This window comes from Macaca nemestrina, chromosome 2 (assembly GCF_043159975.1).
Source record: "Macaca nemestrina isolate mMacNem1 chromosome 2, mMacNem.hap1, whole genome shotgun sequence".
NCBI classification, from domain to species: domain Eukaryota; kingdom Metazoa; phylum Chordata; class Mammalia; order Primates; family Cercopithecidae; genus Macaca; species Macaca nemestrina.
Window position 1 is genome coordinate 85,729,105 of NC_092126.1, and position 23,915 is coordinate 85,753,019.

Genomic DNA, 23,915 nt, shown 5'->3' on the forward strand with positions numbered 1-23,915 from the left:
TGGAGCAAATTCTGAGAAGGGAATGGGAAATTATGAAGAAGTGGACAGAGGTATAAAAACAAGAAGAAGGACAGGTGCAGAGGATGATAAGAGTGGCAGGCAGCTGATATGGTAAAACAGGAGTAAACAAAAAGACACTGTCAGAGGCCAAGAGTGAGAGAGGTAAAGCTGAGAATGAGCTCTGATTGAGAAAATTCTTAGTGTAGCAGTAGGCAACTGATACAACTTAGTGGGATCTTACCAATTTGTTGTTTTTCTTAAATCCTGAAAGGCATGTGTAATATAAAATAGCTTTGAATCCAGTGTCAGTGCATTATTTTAAAAAGGCTAAAGATAAGAACATTTTAGAATACCTATTCTTATTATTTAATCTATTTCTCATAATAAACATGTTATATAATATTAAATAAGAGTATTACAAAATGAAAAGGAGAACAGACCAGATTTGTTGCAAATAGTGAATTCACCAAAGCTATTGAATTGAATGTGGTAAAATACATCTTTTTTTTTTTTTTTTTTTTTTTTTAACAGCTGACTTTGTACTAAAATATTTCCCTAAATGATTTAGCACAAAATTTGACATGGGAAGGATTGCTCTTACTAGTGAAAGGAAGCTCAGCCTTTACCCTTAAGCTTTTACAATGTTTAGGGTAAAAGTTTGCTAAAAACATATTTTAAGAAATAATCTTATTGAATATATTTGACTGATATGAATACATTTTATGTACATTTAGCAATTTTTTATTTTAGCAAAATTTACTAAAAATATATTTAGTGATATTTTTGATTTCAGTGAATTTTCAAATTTTCGAAAGCAAAATACATGGAATGGTTTATTCTGTTGAGGGATTAAACTCCAGGATTCATTTACAACTAGAAGAGAGCTTTAATCCAGGTTGCAAATCCGATGCTGTGGCCCTCAGCCTTCCGTGGGCTCTTAGTTATTTATCAGATGGTGAGTTTGCCGAATGACCAATCTGTCAAATTCATAAGCACATTTATTTACAAAAATTTGTTTATTTTAATTCTTTAGAAAATTTATAGCAGTCCTGCTAGATGGACTTGCAGGGAGCCAGGACTCCAGAGATCTGGGGCTTTCCGTTTCTCTCTGTTCTTCAGTCTTTCACTCTGGGATTCGCAGCTCAGATTGTGCTAGGCGCTCACTGTTGATTTTCCCTATTTTGACTTCTTTAGTTTCAGGAGATAAAGCAGAGAGCTGTTACAATTGTCTGATTAATATGAATTCTAGAAAATGATCTTAATTGTTTAAAATATATTCCATAAAATAGGTACATTTGATCACTCTGCAAAAACTGGGGAAAATTCTAAAAACAATAAAATATTAAAAACAGGAAATGACTTTTTTCCTTTGATCTTAGCCAAAGGGCCTAGAAGCAACAGAAAACGACTTAAAATTTTAAAAATAAATCTGTATAAATTTTTAAAATTCCAAATTAAAATTTTAATTGTATTCATAAGAAGAAAATAGTAATAAAATATATTAAAGAGCAACAGTCATAACTACACACACAAGAACACGTTAATGAGAATAAATCATTCCATGACTTTAGCTTTTGAAAATTTTCTAAAATTAAAAAAAATTGCTAAACTTTTTAAAGCAATTTTTGCTAAAATAAAAAATTACTACATGTACATAGGAAAATATATTATATCAATTAAATATATTCAATAAGACCATCTCTTAAAGTAAGTTTTTAGCAAACCTTAAAATTAATGAATTCTGCAAATTGGTCATATGGTAAATTGATTCTAGTGAACTCATTCATTTCATAAATAAGACCACTTCAGCTTTCTTAAGATGATTCTGCACTTAAAAAAAAACTGAAATAACTGGCAATATTTAAAAATCGAGGATTCTGGTTCAAGATGGCGGACTAGAAGCAGCTAGAGCCTGCGGCTCCTGGAGAGAAAACAGTGGAGAGAAAACACTAAGCTCTTCAAGTGCCTCCTCCAGGAGACCATGTTGGAATTCACCAAGGAAGCAATACACAACAGGACCCAAAAGAGAGGAGCAAAGCAGAACAGCCACCCACCTGGGATTGCTGCACAGCCAGAGGGATTGTCGTATCGTGAGAGAAAGGGTGATTGAATAAAAGCTCTTGGGGGATCCACAATTCCACCACAGGCCTTTGCGGTCCTGGCCATGGAAGAGCCCCTCTGACTCCCCAGGGTCTCCAGACAGACACAGAGAGCTGCCTGGAGTCTGTGCAGAGGCACCACTCAAGCCCATGTGAAGCCCAATGGGTCTTGGATCCCTGAGCACCCTAGAGCCAGCTACAGTAGCCCCACCAACAAGGGAGTCTAGGCTCTTCCGCATGCCCTTAGGATAGATGCAGCAGCCGCAGTACTGAGGAGCAGACTACAGACCCCACCTCTGCTGCTGCTCGCCAGTCAAGGCCCAGTGGCTTGGGCCTCCAGTGTGCACACTTGCCCGTGTTTCTGGTCAAAGGCAGTTGTGCAGGTTCTTGGTGTTCTGAACAAAGAATTGGACAAAACGCACGTACAAAACAAGGTAGCAAAAGCAGAGATTTATTGTAAACGAAAGTACACTTCACAGGGCAGGAGCCGGCTGGAACAAGCGGCTCAGGAGCCTCAGTTACAGAATTTCCTGGGGTTTAAATACCCTCTAGATGTTTCCCTTTGGTTTACTATATGCAAATAAAGCTCCGTGACCAGTCTGATTCGTCGTGGGAGGGGACCACTCCAAGTGATGAGTAGGCCCATGACCAGTCTGATTGGTTGTGGCAGGGGACCAATCAGAGGTACTTTCATTTTTCGACTGCCACGCAGGAAAAGGAGAGGTTAAAAAGGGAGTAGCCTCTGATACTCAGCATGAGTCCGCAGTAGGTTCCCTGCATCCAGACCCTATTCTCCTGCCTCACCTGAGCACTCTGGTTGGTTGCAGCTCTGAGTTTCTCTGAGACATAAGGGACAGACCTACTGTGATTGCCAAGGCCGTTGTGCCCCCCTCTGTTGCTGCCAGGATGGGAGGGAACAAAGAGCCTGAGCTCTTTTGCATGACTCCATCAGAGAGGAGGCCAGGCTGCTTTCCCTGAGAGTCCCTGCCCTACATTGCTCTCTGTTACAAAGCCCACTGATTTGGGCTCCCAGCATAGCCGCCCCAACCGGCCTGACCACTCTGGCACGTTTCGGCTTGGGTTTGTGTGTGTGTGTGTTTTTTTTTTTTGTGGTGGGGCTCCCAGAGGTAACTGACAGGCCCTCTGCCATTGCTGCTGCCGTGGTCCTTACCCCTGCTGCCCCCAGGCTGGAGAGGGAACAGAAAGCCTGAGTGCTTTCCTGCCTCTAGCATGCCGCAACTGCCCTGCAGAGACACAGCCAGACTGCTTTTCGCTTGACTCCCTGTCCCTTCCCAAACGGGGCTTGGGGTCTTCTGGCTTCCAGTGCACCCACCCAGCGCGGGCCTGGGTATTTCAGTGGTGGCCCAAAGTACTTCTGAAAATCTTACCCCACAGGCCTGTGATCTCCGTTGGGCTCCTACCACCTAAGCAACTCTGCTTGCCCTCACCTGAGAGTTCAGTAAGTGACCTGAAGACAAGGCTGACCCTCCCCATTACAGCCAGCACCTGAATCCTCAAAACCAGACTCCCCTAGACAGACCAATATCGAGTTCCAAAGTTGAATCCGTAATAAAAAACCTACCAACCAAAAAAATACCTGGACCAGACGGATTCACACCCAAATTCTACCAAACATACAAAGAAGAGCTGGTACCAACATTACTAAAACTATTCCAAAAAAATCAAGGAGGAGGGACCTCTCTCTAAGTTATTCTACAAAACCAGCATCACCCTGAAACCAACATCTGGCAAAGACACAACGAAAAAAGAAAACTACAGGCACAAAATCAGCAAAATACTAGCAAACTGAATCCAGCAGCACATCAAAAAGTTAATTCACCATGATAAAGTAAGCTTCATTCCTGGGGTGCAAGGTTGATTCAACATACATAAATCAATAAATGTGATTCATCACATAAGCAGAATTAAAAACAAAAACCATATGATCATCTAAATAGACACAGAAAAAGCTTCCAAAAAAAATTCAACATTCCCTTCATGGCAAAAACCCTCAACAAACTAGGCGTTGAAGAAACATACAACAAAATAATAAAAGCCGTCTATGACAAACCTAGAGCCAACATCATACTTATGAGGTCGGGTGCATTCAGGTGGTATGGCCGTAGACCAGCCAGCAACCTACTAAATGGGCAAAAACTGGAAGCATTCTCCTTAAGAAAAGGAAGAAACAAGTATGCCCGCTCCTATTCAACATCGTATTGCAAGTCCTAGCCGGCAAACTTAAGGCAAGAGAAAGAAATAAAAAGCATACAAATAGGAAACAAAGAAGTCAGATGATCTCTTTTCACAGACAATATGATTTGATGCTAGAAGGCTGCCAAAAGGCCCCTAGAACTGATAAATGACTTCAGTAAAGTTTCAGGATACAAAATAAGTGTAGAAAAATCAGTAGCACTTTTTTTCCTTTTTATTTATTTATTGATGTTTTTAGAGACAGAGTCTCACTTGGAGACAGAGTCTGAACTCTAGGATGGAGTGCAGTGGCATGATCATAGTTCACTCCATCCTTGAACTCCTGGGCTTAAGCTATCTTCCTGCCTCAGTCTACTGAGTAGCTAGTACTACACGTGTGTGCCACCATGCCCAGCTAATTGAAAAAAAAGTTTGTTTTTTCTTTAGAAACAGAATCTTGCTGTGTTGCCCAGGTGAGTCTCAAACTCCTGGCCTGCGTGATCCTTCCATTTTGGCCCCTAAAAATTCTGGGATTACAGACATGAGCCACCATGCCTGGCATTTTTATAGACCAATAATGTTCAAGCTGAGAGTCAAATCAAGAATGCAGTCTCATTTACAATAGCCACACATACAAAAATGAAATATCTAGGAACACAGCTAACTAAGGAGATGAAAGGAGAACTATAAAACACTACTGAGATAAATCATAGATGACACAAATAAATGGAAACACATGCCAGGCTAATGGATTTGCAGAATAAATATCATTAAAATGACCATACTGCCCAAAGCAATCTACAGATTCAACACTATTCCTATCAAACTACCAATGTCATTTTTCACAACATTGGAAAAAAAATTCTAAAATTCATATGAAAACAAGAAAGAGCCCAAATAGCCAAAGTAATCCTAAGCAAAAAGAACAAAGTTGAAGCATCACATTACCTGACTTCAGACTATACCATGAGGCTACAGTAACCAAAACGGCATAGTACTGGTACAAAAACACACACAGAGACCTACAGAACAGAATAGAGAATCCAGAAATAAAGCTGCACCCTTAACACCATCTGATCTTTGACGAAGTTAACAAAAATAAGGAATGGGGAAAGGACTTCATATTCAATAAATGATGCTAGGACAGCTGGCTAGCCATATGCAGAAGAATGAAACTGGACCACTACCTTTTACCATACACAAAAGTTAACTCAAGATGGATTAAAGATTTAAATATAAAACCTCAAACTACAAAAATCTCGAAAGAAAACCTAGGATATACCTACAATTCTAGACATTGGCCTTGGCAAAGAGTTTATGGCAGTGTCCTCAAAATATAATAATTGACAAGTAGGGCCTAATTAAACTAAAGAGCTTCTGCACAGCAAAAGAAACCATCAACAGTGGAAACAGGTAACCTACAAAATGGGAGCAAATATTTGCCAATTAAGCATCTGACAAGGTCTAATATCCAGAATCTCTAAGGAACTTAAGCAAAAAGCAAGTAAACAACAACAACAACAACAAAAAACCATTAAAAATTAGGTAAGGAACATGAACAGACACTTCTCAAAGGAAGACATACAAATCGCTAACAAATATTTAAAGAAAAGCTCAACATAGCTAATAATCAGAGAGATGCAAATCACAACCACAATGAGATGCCATTTCACATCAGTTGGAATGGTTGTTACTAAAAAGTCAAAAAATAATAGATGCTAGTGAGGCTGTGGAGAAAAGAGAATATTTATATACTCTTGGTGGGAATGTAAATTAGTTCAGCCATTGTTGAAAGCGGTTTGGAGACTTCTCAAAGTGTTGTGGAATCAGGAGGACCAGAGAGAGACCTTGGAGTGTATACAGGAGGATATCTTTATTATTGAGTGCACTCAGACCCAGCAGACTTAACGTCCAAAGACTGGGCCCAGAACAAAGCCAGCACTTGACTTTTATACACACTTCACAAAAGGGGGTGGGCTAGCTTGAAGCAAGCTTACAGTGGCCTGAAAGCAGGGATACAGAGGCAGGACAAAGACAGTTAATCAAACTGTAACAGGTTCATAACTCAAGATAGGACATGTCCATTGCTATGCAACCCAGATGTCCATTATCTAGGTTTGCCTAGGCACAGGCTTATCCCATAACCTTCACTATGGTGCTCAGTTAGCTGTAACTCAGGCCTGCTCAGAGGCTCATGACCTTCATTCTACTGCTTAAATAAAACAGAATACTTGAAGTCACTAGTTACAGAGAACAGGAATCTATAAACTCATTCCATAAAACAAAGGAAAGTTTGTTTTTCTTCTCCCTATGTTGAAGGAGTGCCAGGAGAGTCTCCAGAGCACATTAGATAGTATTACCAAGACTTTTCCTGGGTCTGGGCTGTGCCTGTTGCTGCCTCTGGGACAAGTCAGCCTAATACAGGAAAGCTTATTTCTCTTTCTTTTTAATTTTGTTTTTCTTTAATTTCCTGCCTCAAAAGAACTTAAAACAGAGCCACTATTCAACTCAGCAATCCCATTTCTCAGTGTATACCCAAAGGAAAACAAACCATTCTACCAAAAAGACACATACACTTGTATGTTCATTATAGCACTATCCACAATAGTAAAGACATGGACTTAACCTTGGTGTCCAATACCAGTGGATTGGACAAAGAACATGTGGTACATATACATCATGGACTATTACCCAGCCACAGAAAGAGTGAAACCATGTTCTTTGCAGCAACATGGATGCTGCTGGAGGCCATTATCCTAAGTGTAAATTAACATAGGAATAGAAAACCAAATACTGCATGTTCTGTTCTCACTTATAAGTAGGAGCTAAACTTTGGGTACTTATGGACATAAAGATGGAAACAATAAACATTGGGTACTACTAAAGTGGGGAGAGAGGGAGGGGAGTAAGGGTGGAAAAACTACCAACTGGGTACTATGTTCACTACCTGGGTAACAGGGCCATTTGTATCCCAAACCTCAGTGTCATGCAATATACCCGTGTAATAAACCTGCACATGTATCCCATGAATCTGAAATGAAAGTTGAAAATATTTTAAAAAGTAAATAAATTTCTTGGAAAGCTCTGAAGTTATATTAATATTATCTCTTGAAGACTCAAAATAATCTGCAAAGTTGAACCTACATTCCCATAGAGCGACATTAGTTGGACTTGAGTGATGGCCACTCTCTTTGGAAGGGCCAGTGGTAGGGTGATGATACGGCCAGTGTGCTTGTGAAAGTCCTGGTTTATACCTGTTTCCCTGGAGGAGTTCTTAATAGTGTCCACTTTGACTATCATAGGTATATGATATGAAAGATTAATTTTTTGGTCACTTTAATGAGTGGTCTCTAGTTCACTGTAGTTCATAGAACATATTTTATCTTTCAATTGGTCTGATACACACATCATCTACCTGGGCTTTATAAGCATTTGAATGTGTTATTCCTGTTTTCGGATCCCTTATCTAGCCCATGCATGTAGAAATACACAGAAAATTTGTTTCTCTTTTTTCTTTTTTTTTTGAGACAGAGTTTTGCTTTTGTCATCCAGGCTGCAGTGCAATTGCGTGATCTCCACTCACTGCAACCTTTGCCTCCTGGGTTCAAGCGATTCTCCAGCTTCCGCCTCCTGAGTAGCTGGGATTACTGGTGCCTGCCAGCACGCCCGGCTAATTTTCGTATTTTTATTTTTAGTAGAGATAGGGTTTCACCATGTTGGCCAGGCTGCTCTCAAACTCGTGGCCTCAGGTGATCCGCCCACCTCGGCCTCCCAAACTGCTGGGATTACAGGCTTAAGCCACTGCACCCGGCAGAAAATTCTTTATCAATGATGCATTAAAAAGACTTTGTTGCATCTTTTTTTTAGTTTTACCTTCTGTATGCTGCTTCTTACACAATGTGGTTTTAAATAAAGACCCTGTACAATGTTATATGGTTTTTGCCTATGTATTTTCAGTTTAGAAGTCATCATGCTATCCCATAATCTTCACTACTATGAGCACACTTCTCATATTTATCTTTCAATCAGGGTTTTACAAAGAATTTTATGGCCGGACGTGGTGGCTCACGCCTGTAATCCCAGCACTTTGGGAGGCTGAGGCGGGTGGATCACGAGGTCAGGAGATGGAGATCATCCTGGCTAACACGGTGAAGCCCCGTCTCTACTAAAAACACAAAAAATTAACCGGGCGTGGTGGCGGGCGTCTGTAGTCCCAGCTACTCGGGTGGCTGAGGCAGGAGAATGGCGTGAACCCGGGAGGTGGAGCCTGCAGTGAGCCGAGATCGCGCCACTGCACTCCAGTCTGGGAGACACAGCGAGACTCTGTCTCAAAAAAAAAAAAAAAAAAAAAAAAAAAGAGAATTTTATATAGTATCTTATTGATATAGCTGAATGGTTATCAACCACATATTACCACAGACTCAAAAACCTGCTGATTTAATTCATAACCCCCTAACTGGTGCTTGGCATATTTTAGACCACGTGCTAGTCATTGAGCACAAAGAGATAAAAGACACCATAATATTTGTATTGTCAAAAGTCATTAGCTGTCTTCACAAAACAGTCTTGGCTTTTCTTTGATTTTATGTCTTTGAATATTTTCTTCTCATGAAGATAGTCCCAAATGGGGTGTGTGTGTGTGTGTGTGTGTGTGTAAGTATGAGTGTTGGGGGAGGAGAGGCAGATTTGAGTGATGACATTCTATGTCAACACAGATTTTTTTGTATGCATTGAAACAGAAAGATGTTAACAAGCTTTGCAAGTTTCTATTTTAGCTAAGGCTTCGCAAGGTGGCTTGTTTTTGGGAATGGTGGTTAGAGCTATCTTAACTTAGTTTGTGGTCTGAAAATGTGATTGCATCAATTTAAGCAGTGCCAGCCATCTCCACAAATTGACTAGCATCCCTGCGAACCCTAAACTGTAATAAAATATCTCCATTTTTGTTCAATTTCTATCATTTATGTATTCTTACACTTTCTTCTGGTAGAATGAAAGGATAGTGACCTGTAAAATAAAAGAATCTGTCCATTGTAAACCTGATATCTTCCCTCCAACCACAGGGAGTAGCATTTTCTCCAGCCTCTCTTGTTGAGAGTTTGGGCTTTTTAAATGAGGCTGTTCTGGGAATCATTCTGGCCTATTTACTAGAAATCCCTTCATGGGTGAAGGTGATTAGGCTCAGCAAACCTAAGACATTCTGATTTCCAGGGACAGGTTATATATACCCTTATCTTGGATAAGATATGGGCTGATGCATTTTTTTTGAATTATGGTTTTAGGATCTCCTAAATCACATAATAATGGCAATTTTTTTTAATATGTGGTAGGTGCCTCTCAATGCAAGAAACATGACTGCTTAGCATCCTACAGGAAATAACCTTGATGTGTTGTCTTTACCAATGGATTTTAACGTAAAATACTTGTAAGAGGTCTGAATAGAGGCCTTGTAAGAGGCCTGATAGATTGATTGACAAACATAAATGCTGTAGGCCAGGTGCAATGTCCCATGTCTGCAATCCCATTGCTTTGTGAGGCTGATGCGAGCGATCCCCTGAGGTCAGGAGTTTGAGACCAGCCTGGCCAACACAGTGAAACGAAACCCCATTTCGACTGAAAATATGAAAATTAGCTGGGTGTGGTGGTGTGTGCCTATAGACCCAGCTGCTCAGGAGGCTGAGGCAGGAGAATTGCTTGAACTTGAGAGGTGGATGTTACAGTGAGTGCTGAGATTTTGCGACTACACTCCTGCCAGGGCAGCAAAACTGTCTCAATAAAATAAAATAAAAAGCTGTATATATTGCTTTATATATGTTGATTTACATTAGAAATCTAGCTGCTAAGATACACTATGATATTTATGTTCACAGTTCATAACATCCTTTCTTTGGGGGAATGACCTTATACTGTATATTGAAGGCTGTAATTGCTAAAGAAACCAAGATGAAAAATACTCGTACCTGACAGTAATTGTATTGCTTCTCTATAGAAACTCCACAACAGCATAACCAAGAATTATCAGGAATTTTCTCAAGAAGCATTATCAGGCCAGTCATCAAATGATATTAAGCAGATATGCCTATTTCACTGCAGATATACCTAATTCAGTATACATGAGAAAGGCAGTGGAATATTCTGTGCCAATTTCACAGGGCAAATATTGACAAATTCCAAATTTTTAAGTTCTTGTTGTTTGTTTTGGGATCCATGAAGAATTTATGTCACTACTTTGGCTCCAACAGGCTTGATACAATTATGTTATAGCCAATGGTATGCTGGTAACCTGGCCCTCCCAAAGTAAAAAAAAACAAACAAACCTGGATTTGTAGCATTTGCAATTTCAATAGTGTAGCTTCTCCCAGCATTGCTAATTTCTCCTACAGTTTAGCAATTAGCTCGTTCCAAATTCCTGAATATTTAACAATTTGATCTTTAGAGTCTGTATAAGCACACCACTAGCACTGTTTTACTAGTTGAAATCTAGTTCTGAAATTGTATCTAGCCTTCCATTGATCTCTCAATTGGATTCAAGATGTATTAATAAATCACCTGTTAATGGAGCCTATTTTGCAGATGGCTGTTACCTGCTAATGCTGAACTTATTAGCTTCATTTGTAGCTAGTGACCTTTATTAAAACCTGTTTATTTAAATGTGAAACAGAAGGACATTTATTATCATCTCTTAGATTCTCTCTCATTCATACAGCTAGGAAATGTGTGTGGGTGAAAAATGAGCCACCGAGGCACTTCAGTGGAGTAAATAAAAAGTAGGAAGAAGTAATACGTGAGTACCTTAGATAAAACACATTGGAGAAATAGTAGAGGGGGAAATACACAAAAAAGAGAGTGATAAAGACCTTTTAAAAACTGTTCAAAGTGGGCCTTCACACAGGTAAGAAGATGTGGCATATTGGTTGTCTGACTGCAAAGTGAGAGCAGTTGAGATGAACTCTGCTTTCCATATCTATTTAATTGAGTTTAGGCAACTCCTGGGAACATCTTACAAACATGGAATTCATGTAAACCTCACAGTGTCAATTTTTTTTTTTGAGACGGAGTTTCGCTCTTGTTGCCCAGGCTGGAGTGCAACGGCGCGATCTCAGCTTACCGCAACCTCCACCTCCCGGGTTCAAGAGATTGTCCTACCTCAGCCTCCCGAGTAGCTGGGATTACAGGCGTGTACCACCACGCCAGGCTAATTTTTTGTATTTTTAGTAGAGACAGGGCTTCTCCATGTTGGTCAGGCTGGTCTCAAACTCCCAACCTCAGGTGATCCACCTGTCTTGGCCTCCCAAAGTGCTGGGATTACAGGCGTGTACCACCACGCCAGGCTAATTTTTTGTATTTTTAGTAGAGACAGGGCTTCTCCATGTTGGTCAGGCTGGTCTCAAACTCCCAACCTCAGGTGATCCACCTGCCTTGGCCTCCCAAAGTGCTGGGATTACAGGCATGACACAGTGTCAATTTTATGAAGCCATTTTATTATACACTCAAACTCTTGCTTCCAATGTCAAAGATATTATTATTTACAAACATTCTAGACAGTAGTCACTAGCAACCTAGGCACTGCATCTCGATTCCTGCAGATTTATCCTTAGAATTTGTGCTTGGAGTAAATCTAGAAACCAACCACATTTTCCTGCTAGATTCCTGGGGTGGTAAAGTGGATGAGGAAGAAATAGCAGGCACCTCTACATTAGGAAATAAGGAAAATTATTTGAGAGAGCTCACGGAAAGGAAGAGGAGTCTTGTGAGCTAATCCAGGAAGGAAAAAAGTCTGGGTTGTCACAGGTGATAAGGAATTCTGAGTGTAGCATTGAGGCTGTTGCGCAACTCTTATAATTATTTGCCACAGTCTAAGTTCTGGGATGCAAATATTAGGGGAAGCTTCACTAGCTTTTTAAAAAAATACACTGGGGTCCAAGAAAAAAATACTTTGGGACATCTCTAGCAACCTTGGTGTTATTTAACTGATGCCATCTTCTCCAGAAATGGGTTTCTAGGATCCTTTCTCATGATTGGATTTCCTCTCCAGTGCTCAAGAGATAGTTATAGAAATGTATTATTACAATCTAGACCAGAACATGAGAGCAAGAGGTCAAGCGCATTTCTATTACTTTGTGCAAGTTTTTCCATCATTGTCAGTGACCTCATGGCTGGGAAGTTTGAATTTTAAGAGCTATGAACATGGAATAGCTTTAATTAAAGAGAAAGATAGTCAATAATTGCTGGTTTGACGTTGATAGATAATAATTTGGATAAAATCATATTCCATGAGAGAAATGGAGAGTTCTGTTATGCTATTACCAGAATTTGAGAATAAAATTAATTTAACTTGAAATCAATCCTCACAAAAGTTAAAACAAACATACCGAGCAGCCTCTGAATATCTCTCCAGACATCTAAACACTGTGGCTTGACGAAGATGATTCCGGAAATAGGCTGGGTTTAAAACAATACTTCTGTAAAAAGGTAAAAGAAATGCAAACGTTACTTGGGTTTTAAAAGACAATTACTACAAGTGCATTGGAATGAAATCACAGGCATTCCATTTTATATACTATGTGTTTTTAAAGATACTAGTGAAATGAGCCCCTCCCCCTGCCCCCTCCGCCCCCCCCATATTTGGCAGTTAAGATAAACAAGCATTATTGAAAAACTACTTAAGTTTGCATTATAAAAGAAATTTTATTTATGGGGCTGGATATTTTTACAGATATGACAATGGCAAAGAATTTGAATTCAACTTATGTTACATATAAGACATGGTGCTATTTTATTTGTTTTTAAATGAATTTTTATTTTAATAAATCAGAAAAAGCAGGTTATTTATGGTATGTCTGCTTTTACTGAAGGAGGTTATTAGTTGCTGAATTTCAGTTAAAAAAAAAAAAAAAAGGAACTGGAGGCTGGACGCAGTGGCTCATGCCTATAATCCCAGCACTTCGAGAGGCCGAGGCCAGCGGATTATCTGAGGTCAGGAGTTCAAAACCAGTTTGGCCAACATGGTGAAACCCCATCTCTACTAAAAATACAAAAATTAGCCAGGCATGATGGCAGGCGCCTGTAATCTCAGCTACTTGGGAGGCTGAAGCAGGAGAATCGCTTGGACCCGGGAGGCAGAGGTTGCAGTGAGCCGAGATTGCGCCACTGCACTCCAGCCTGGGGGGCAAGAGCGAGACTTCATCTCAAAAAAAAAGGAATTGGAATTGGGGTGATGTGTTCATTTGAATTCCTTAATTGGTTCTGTGTCTTCTTCCAGCTGGGTGTAAGAGAAGACCTGTACCATTGGTTAAGGGATCTAGTCTTGGTCTTGACTCTTTTGTTAAGGCCTTTCCTCACTTTGGACCTCTGTTTTTTCTTGACTGAAATGACAAGACTTGACTTGTAGATAAGATGAACTAACTGTTCTTACTTGTTGATTCTTCCATCATCTCACAGAGCTCTGGAATCTCAATCCAAACCTAGATGTGAAATGATCACCCTAGCTGCCTTCTTCTCCTAGAGATAAAGGGGTAGACCTTTCACTTCCTTGCTTCATTGAGAGCCTATTATGGGTAGGTGTTGTTCAAGGTTTTTGATATAACAGGGTCAACTAGCTGGATGCAGTCCATGCCCTATCACCAAATGGGGACCCAGCCATTAGTGAAAGTTCGAAATGTAGCTTCTACTGTATTTATCAATGTGGGCTACAGAATGTTACAGAACCAACACATGATTATTAAGCAACATTTTGTGAGCCTGTTTTTACAAGTTGATGGGAATCACTTGGAATTAGTTCATTATTAAAGTAAGTGGTTCTTAACCTTTTTTTTGAGAGGCATACAGAGCTTTCGGAACCAGATAAAAAGTCTGAACCTGTGTCCAGAAAAATGTACATAATCATAATTGCCCAAATTTAGGAAACTCGTGTGACCTCTCAGGGCTCTTCAGGTATTCCACATTAAAAACATACAGACAAAAATAATTCCAGTCCCTGAAACATTGCATATAAAAAGAATAAAGTAGAAACAAAATCTATCTGGCTTATGGATAATCATAGAATTGTATGATGATGAGATGGATCGATTGTATAAATTAGCTCACTGCAAACACAAATGAGCAGAAAGCAGAGGAAAAGGGAACTTTCTAAAATCATGCATAACTAGTTAAAGAGCTGTCTTAAGTTTATTGGTTCTCCATGTCTAGCCACACAGCATTGTATTATACCACACTGCCTTTCCTATGGTGATTTCTGAATTAGAAGGGTCTTAGTTAATGAGGTTTTACGGTACTCCATGACAAAGATTTTTGCAAATGAATATATTAATCCCTCCAGAACACAGATTGTTTGCTCTGGTGTATTCTGATTAAAATGTCGGAAATTTTAAAACGATCACATGGGTTCATTTAATATCAAGACAACATCAATACTATACTACTAATATCAAAACTATAATACTAATACTTACCATGAATACTTTTTATTACTTCAGAAAAAGAGAATGTTTGAAAATCATGTTTATATATTTTGTCCCTACTGAAGCAAGCAATTTTGTAAAGGTAAGTCAGAGTAGCTGAAGCAGAGTGCTGTCCAGGGACTGAGTTTTCTGATTCTGACAATTTTCTTCCACATGATAGCTAATTCTCCTCTATTACTTTATTTATTTATTTCTTCCACAAGTCTATGTGGTGTACTCCCCTATTACTTTATTCACTCATGCATATTTAGTTAGCATCTACAAATTTGATGGACAAAATCCTTACTGAATGGATGTTTCCAGTCTTTGGCCTCTCTTTGCCTATGATGCAATGCTTTCGCTTTGCTGAGCTATTCTCCAAGAATCTTGCTCTGTCAGACAAGTTCTTCTGACAAAAGTAGATTAGATTGGAGAGAAGGATGAGGTGTGGTGGGAAGGAGGGGTAGTGAAGGAAGAGCTTATCAAAAGAGAGAGAGGAGAGAGGGGAGAAGGCATCACACTTGCTTTGGATGTAGGCAGAGAAGATTTTTGTGAGTGGTGACGGCTAGTGAGGTTGACACTACTGGAACCATTACAGTGTGATTTATAAAAAGATTGGAATTTTAAAAAAATTGCTTGTAATTATAAGTCCTCAGTATGGTGTGGAAAAAATGCAAGTAGAGGACATGAGTTTAGAAATCACTATCGCTAGACAGGACTAGGTTCTTATAACCATAACACCACTCTGCCCTAAACCACATGATTCGTGGCTTCATGAGAGGAACCCAAGGAAGACCCAGATCCAGTCTCTACCCTGAAAGTGTAATTAAAAAAGAATATTTGGTGATTTGAGATGAAATATTTTATTTGGCAATTTATTATTTGTGACTTTTATAATTATTGCAGTATTCACTGCGTGCTTATCGTATGCGCCTGTTAGATATTTGACAAGGAAATGCTAGAGGCAGTTGTAAAGCCTAGCTTTTATACTTTTATTCATTTATTGATGCTTTCTAAAATGACATATGCTTTTAAAGATATATTTTACGTCGTGTGCAACTTGTAGGGGAAATGATGATCTGTCTTTTGAAAAGTTCTTAATCATTTGTCATTTGATGCCATTTGGAAAACTGCAGGAGGCAGCCTGTGACCAAAATGGACAATCTCACTGCAGTTACAGTGAAAACAAAAACCAAAAAACAAAAAACTACAATTGTAATCAGAGAACAATCTCAGAGCTGATTGGTCTGATTTTATCACAGAGGAAAAACTCTGATTTAGCTATGCTGATAGGGCTTTTGGTAAAAAAGAAGAAATATGTTAGAGACTAACTAAATGATACATGTCATTGAATTTTAGTCAAAAGAAAAAGAGTCAGTAATGGGCAATGATTGCTTACTCCATTGATTCACCCCATTCTAAAACAATGGGATCCTGTAAAATAATATGTATTATAATAGATGAAAGCTTATTTTTAAAACAAATTTGTTACCTGTGGTAAATCTTGTGCTTTTTATGATTTCTACTTGTGGATACTTTACAATTTATCTTTTATATTACAGTTCACATGATTTGATGTATGTGTGTGTGTGTGTGGCCGGGGGTGGGGGAGTATTTTATTAAGTCCTAAATTTGTACAGTGGTGAGGCTGGAATATAAGTCTATTTTGGTAATCAACTCAGGTTTCCCAATTCGCTTGATAAATAATCCATCCTTCTATCATGATCTGATATGCCATCCTTATTATACACTAAGATCATATGTACACTTGGGTCTACGGCTGGGCTTTGTAGCCCATGCTTTTGATCTGAATAATTCTGTGACAGAAAATGTCCTAATTATCTTTATTTTACAATAGATTTTAATTTCCAGAAGGGAAACAACTACCTAATGTCCTCTTTGTGAATACATTTGTTGGTTAATATGGCATATTTATTCTTCCTGTTGAACTTTATAATTTTTATTTCTTCCAGCTACAAAAACATCATTTGGTGATTTTTATTGGTATTAAACTAAAGGCATTAGATTAAAATTTAGGAAGAATAGACATTTTTATATTATTTTCTTCCCCTCCAGGAATGTGGCATTTCTCTTCTTTATTCAAATATTCTTTTGTGTCTCCCAGTAATATTTTAAACTTTTTTTTAAATAGAAGTTTTACTAATTTCTTGTAATATTTTAACTTTTTTTTAAAATAGAAGTTTTACTAATTTTTTGTTAATTCTTAAGTTTAAAAATTCTGTGTGAGAATATATGTCAATATGTCTATATTCACAAATCTATGTATATACACATACCTATTTGCCTATATATTCTCATGTAGAATTTTAAGGCTTAAGAACTATATAAAATGTATAGAATAAATATATATATTACTGTGAGTATTATCAGCATCAGCACCTGGGAGTTTACTAAAAATGTGAAATCTTGATTCCTACCTCAAACTTACTGAATCACATTTTAACAAGATTCTTAGTTGATCTGTATGCACATTAAGATTTGAGAAACACTACATGTATGCACAATAGGTATGGGATTTTTTCTATTATATTTTCCAAACTCTTATTGATAGCATAGCGTTTAAACATGTATTTTTAAAAATATTTATTTTGTATCCTTATAACTTAATATTGAAATAATTTAATTTTATTTACATCATCTGCAAATAATAATGTTTGGTTACTGCTTTTCAATATTTATAACTATTTTTTTCTCTTACTACATAGGCTAATTTTTTCAGTAAAATAATTTAGATAAGTGAGGTGAGCTAAGGGTGTTTCAATATTTCATTGATAATTATTATTATCGATCAATTTAAGAAAAAAAGAAGTATCATTCTATGCATTATTTTCCAAGAGTTACCAGAAGTAAATAATTTTTAAAAATATTCTTTGAATCTATCAAAATGATCTTGTGGACTTTCCTTTGATCTTTTGTATTGATGAATTAGGTTAATTAGTGATTCAAAAAAAAGTATTAAAATTAATACAGAATACTAAAGCCAAGGATTGAGAAAGTGAATAATAAAATAAAACTATATCCAGGATAGGAAGTGAACAATATAAAAATTCATTTAAAAAATAATACTATGAATTTTATGAAATAGTATACTAAAATTAAGTTGCTAGAGGTTTTATATTTTGTCTTTTCAATTGAACTTATATTAGGTTTAGCTATTAATTCTACTTTTTGTCTTTTGATTTATTCATTTCTGTTTTTATACTTATTAATCAATATTTGTCCTCTCTGAAATTTATTTTTATTATTTCTCTTATTCTTGACATGTAGAAAATTCATATTTTCTTTTTAAAGAAAGCATTTAGAGGTTTGAATTTTTAAACTAATTTTAGCTTTGACCATATCCTTAAGAACGAAAGAGTATATTTTATTCTTGTTATAGTTTTCTCTCCTAGTCTCTAATTATAGATTTTAATTCCTCTATAAAGAATTATTTAGGACAGCATTGTTGAATTTCAAAAGGGTTTTTTTCATATAACTTTTACTCATAATTTCCCATTTTATTACAATGTAAATAGAGAATATCTTGTACAATTTCTTCTTCTGATATATATCAAAATTAATAAATGGTTCAGTGTTAAAAATATTTTAATGGTATGTAGAAGAAGTAATATATTCATTTCTAAGGTATTGTTAGTCTGAAATCACTGGAGATAACGTTAAATTTTTAATGATTTAAATAAAACTTCTAGACACCTTTACTTCATTCAAATTCCTTGGAAAGTCTTTTGAGAAGTAAATTTTAATGGTGATTATTACCATTTTAAACCCAGCTTGTTTTCAAAGGCAATATTCTTATTGTTTATATTCATGTTCTGTAATACTTCTCAGAAAGTTAAATTTTTTCCAACATATTTTTATTTAAGTCAGTTTTAATTTATATATAGTCATATTCACTTTTTAAAAGTGTATGGTTTGGTCTGTTTTGACAAATACATAGCCATCAACACAACAGAGATACAGAAATTTACAACGATGCTAAACAGTTCTCTCACTTTCCTTTTTAATCAGTTTTCTTCCCTTATGCCCAGTTCCTGGCAACCACGGATCTATTTTCCAACTTTATAGTTTTACCTTCTCTAGAATACCATGTAAATGGAGTAATATAGTATATACCCTATATGTAAGGCTTCTTTCATTTAGAATAATGGTTTTGAGATTCATCCATATTATTATATGTATCAATAGTTTGCTTCCTTTTACTGCTTAACTATTAGCATTTTCCACAATTTCTTTATTCATTCACCAACTGATGAACATTCTTTTGTTTCTGTTGCTGTAAACATTCATATATAAATCTTTTGATATAAACTTCCGTTTCTTATGGTAAAATACCGGGGATTGAGAATATTGGGTCCTAGTCTAAGCATATGCTCAACTTTGTAAGAAACTCCTAAACGTCTTTCCAAAGCGGTTGTACTACCCTGCATTCTCACCAACAGTGCATGAAAGTTCCAGTTGCTTTGCATCCTCCCCAGAACTGGTATGATCAGCATGTATGCATGTGTGTGTTTAAAGTTTTAGCGACTGTAATAGGTGTAGATGGTATCTCATTGTGGCTTTAGTTTGCATTCCCCTAGTAACTAAAGATGCTGAGGATCTTTTCATGTGGTTATTGGCCATTTGTATATATTCTTTTGTGAAGTCCTTGTTAATCTTTTGCCATTTTAAAAAACTGGGCAGTTTGTTTCCTTATTATTGTGTTGTAAGAGTTCTTTATGTATTTTGGATGCAAATTCTTTGTAAGATACATATACTGCAAATAGTTTTCTCTGAGTCTGTGGCTTGTCCTTTAATATTCTCAATAGTTTCTTTTGAAGAGCAGATTTTTGATGATGTCCAACTTATCAACTGTTTTTCTTTTACCGTTTATACCTTTAAAATATACTATTTAAGAAAATTTCACTTAATCCGAGGTGACAAAGAATTTCTTTCCTATTTTCTTCAAAAAGTTTGATAGTTTTAACATTTATAAACTATTTGAGTTGAATTCATTTATGGTGTGAAGTAAAGATAAAGACATTTTATTTTTGCTTATATTATAAATCTACAATTTTCCTGGCACCACTAATTGAAAAGACTATTCTTTCTCTATTGAATAACCTTGACACGATTATCAAAAATCAATTAACCATATATGTGCGAGTCAATTTCTGAATGGAGTATTCTGTTCTGTTGATTTATTTGTCTATCCTATGCCATTATTACAGTCTTGACTATTATAGATTTATAATAAACCTTTAAATCAGGTAGTTTAAGTCCTCCCAACTTTGTTCTTTTTTTTCCCCCTAACATTGTTTGGGCTCATTGAAATTCTGTACTTTTCCATTTACATTTAAGAAAGTAGCCTGTTAATTGGTTAAATGTCTGCTGGGTTTTGATAAGTCTATAGAAAACTATAGGATCTATTGACAATAATATTGAGTCATCTGCTCAATAAATATAGCACTTTTCTCCATAATTAAGGCTTTATTTAATTTCTCATCAATGTTTTGTAGTTTTCAGCAGGAAAATCTTACACAAACTTCATTAGATTTATTCCAAACATTTGACATTTTTTGTTGCCCTTATAATTGGCAATGATTTTAAAATTTCAATTCTGATTGTTCATTGCTAATTTATAGAAACATAATTGATTTCTTATGTTGACCTTGTATTCTGCTACATCATACAACTAAGCTTAATTATTAGTTCCAAAAGTGTTTCCAAAAATACTTTGGGATTTTCTACGTAGATGACTACATCTTTTGCAAATAAAGATGACTTACTTCTTTCTTTCCAGCCCATAACATTTGTTTATTTTCTTTGGTTGTTGTACTGCTTGTCACCTCCAGTACCATTTTTTTGTTGTTGTTGTTGCTGTTGTTTTGTCTTGTTTTACTTCCCTCAGAATTCTCTAAGCTTCTTGGACTTGAATTTTATTGTTTTCCCTTTAATTTTGGAAAATTCTTGTTTTTTTATCTCTGTCCCATTCTCTCTCTCTCCTTTTCCTCCTCATTCTGGGACTCTTCCTCATAGCAGGCGAACCCTGCATTGAACATGTGGTTGGTCTCATTTTAGAGAGTGTTTTCTGCTTCTTGTCTAATGGTAGCAGAACTCCTCTTGGTATCTTCCCCGGGCCCAAGAGTGGTTTCTATCTCTTTTTATCTCTTCCCCACAGCATAGGGTTTATGCTTTACCCTTCCTTCAGTGGCTATGGGGGCAGGATAATTTCTGACTTCTTCCCCAGAGGCGTATGTTTTGCTTCTACTTCTCAATCAGAAGCTATGGATTTTTGCCTGGGTGCTGAGAATGTGAATGTCTGCTATCACTACCCCAGGCACTTCAGACTTTAGCTTTATATGAGACTAGGAATTAGGGAAGGAATTTTTCTTTCTTTCCTTCTTTCTTCTTTCTTTCTTTTTTCAATTTCTTATTTAGGCAAAGATGCCTGTCTAGTTACCATTATCTTGTCTAACTGTTAGCAAAGTAATGATTTTTTTATCCTCCCGAGAAAACATTCCTCTTATTCTTCTAATAACTTGCTGACATTCTTAAAATAGAAATAGGTGGCAGATCTAGAGAAAGTCAGGAACAAGGAATGTTTTAATTTCAGCAAATCGTGATAACTTTATAGACAAGATGGTGACATTTATGCTGGATAATGGCGTCATTCCGTAGATTATAACCAATTGAATAACTGATTAATGCTATGTAAGTATGGCCTGTGTTATTATGAAATAAGGAATCTAATGAAATGTCTTTAGCCCTTTTTGTGGACCTTATTTTCATTAGTGAACTAAGATTAAGAAATTGAAAAGATGTCGATAAAATTTTCAAATGGCATAAATTTTACTGAAACAGGAACTCATATAACTGATGACAGAAGCAAAATTTAAAATAATATGGACTGTTTAAAAATAAAAAATCTTATGTTATAAAGTATAAACAATCATTTTATAAAGATAATCATGGCTTGAGTTTGATCACATGGAAAAAATCTGAATATTTTAACTAACTGCAAGCTAAATGATATGATAATATAATAGAACTACAAAAATTGCACATAAAATTGTGCTAAATCAATATAGCGCATTATTTTCAAATAATAAGTGGTGTTTTCACTGAATTGTGCCTTAGTCATATAGTCCCTTGAATTCATCTATAGTTCTGAGCATCTGTGAAGATCATTGCCATATCGGAGGGTATCTAGAATGAGTGATCTGGAAAACAGTGTGTGTGAAGAATATGGAATGAAATAAATATGCTTAGAGAGTAAAATAATATCAGTCGGAGCCACAGTAAATACATTCAAATACTAAGTCCTTCCATACGGAATATAGAAGAATTATTCAATGTAATATCAGATGAGGCCAGGCAAAAACCAGTTATAATGCTACAAATAGCTCAGTTCAACATAAGAGGGAACTTACCAACCAGTGATGCAACAGGCTTTCAGGAGAGTTTCCTTTTACTGGAAACATTTAAATGATATTTAGAATGCCATCTGTCAGGACATGTAGAAGAAATTCCTCACTGAGTGGGAGATTAGGCTAAATGACTTTGAAGTATATTCACAAAAATTTCTTATAATGCAGTATCCAGCACCGCGAAGAGCCTGAGATTTTTTTCCCTACTTGCAAACTAACAAGTTAGCTTGAAACAGTTTTATGGAAGCTGGTAGAAGATATGAGCCTCCAGGGTCAGAGACAAAGGACAGTTTATTGTTCACAGCAATAACAGTAATCAGAGGTTTTTTTAATTCTTTTTTTTTTTTTTTTTTTTTACCGGTTCTCTGAACTATAGATCCCAGATGGTGATGAAAGGAAGGTCAGGTGACACCTTCACATGCAGTAGGTTGTACCACATGAGAAAAATATGAGTTTAGGGAATGTGAATATTTTGTGATGGGCTCTAAGCTTGCCTATCTTTTGCTCTAAGGGGAAGCACCACATCTGGCAAGGCTGTAACAAGACTTGTCTTTTCTTTCAAGGCTGTTTTCCATACAACCATCTTTGAAAAGATAGTCTGGAGCAAAGACCAGTCAGTGCCTTGGTCATAAGATATGCAAAAATGCTATACACACGGGTAATTGTCTCCCCACAAGGATAGATTTTGATTTTTATTTTTATACAGGGTTTTGCTCTGTTGCTAAGGCTAGAGTGCAATGGTGTGATCATGGTTTACTGCAGCCTCAGCCTTAGTAGCTGGGACCACAGGTGCATGCCACCACATTCAGAAACTATGGATAGCTTTTGTTCAGATGTGTAGGACCTGTTTGTTATATTCATGCCATTAATAAATTTGAAAAACATTCATAACAATGGGAAAATTAAGATATCACAGGTAAGTGACAGGATGCCTAATATTGAAGAGACAGTGGTTACTATCTATCTATCTATCTATCTATCTATCTATCTATCTATCTATCTATCTATCTTCTGTCCTAGGAAGGGATTAAGGTAGTTTATAAAATACTTATGAAATTAAATGAAAGTAAAAATAACTCACAGGAAACAAATAAAAATACACAAATCGGACTGTATCAAAATTAAAAACTTCTATTCGTCAAAGGACAATATAAACAGTGTAATGCAGCAACCCACAGAATGGGAGAAAATATTTGCAAATCATATATCTGACACAGGGTTAATATCTAGAACATATAAGAAACTCCTTTGAGTCAACAACAATTTAAAAGGTAACCCTGTTAAAAATGGACAAAGAACTTTAATAGACATTTTTTCAAAGATGATATACCAAGGGCCAATAAGCATATGAAAAGATGTTTACATCACTAACTGTTAGGGAAATTCAAACCAAAACCACCATGAGATACCATCTCACACCCATTAGAATAGCCACTATAAAAAATCAGAAAGAAAAAGCGTTGGCAAGAATGTGGAGAAATTAGAATGCTTGTGCACTGTTTGTGGGATTGTAAAACAATGCACCCACTGTGGAACAAAGTATGAAAGTTCCTCAAAAAGTTAAAAATAGAATTACTACATGAACCAGCAATTCCACTCCTGTGTATATACCTAAAATAATTGAAATCAGAGTCTCCAAGAAGCATTTGTATCCCCATGTTCAAAGCAGCATTATTCATAATAATCAAAAGGTAGAAGCAGCCCAACGTCCATTCATGGATGAATGGATTAACAAAACATGGTACCTAACATACAATGGA

General features: G+C 36.6%; 1 protein-coding gene across 2 annotated transcripts in view; it reads right to left on the bottom strand.

Annotated features, from left to right (window-relative positions):
• The window catches only part of LOC105465595 (spermatogenesis associated 16), a 264,722-nt gene that overhangs the window by 127,897 nt on the left and 112,910 nt on the right, over positions 1 to 23,915 (bottom strand). For both annotated transcript variants that reach the window (XM_071091250.1, XM_071091251.1), the window contains one exon: positions 12,662 to 12,751. In XM_071091250.1, coding sequence (XP_070947351.1) covers positions 12,662 to 12,751 — 90 coding nt within the window. The remainder of the gene's footprint in view (positions 1 to 12,661; positions 12,752 to 23,915) is intronic.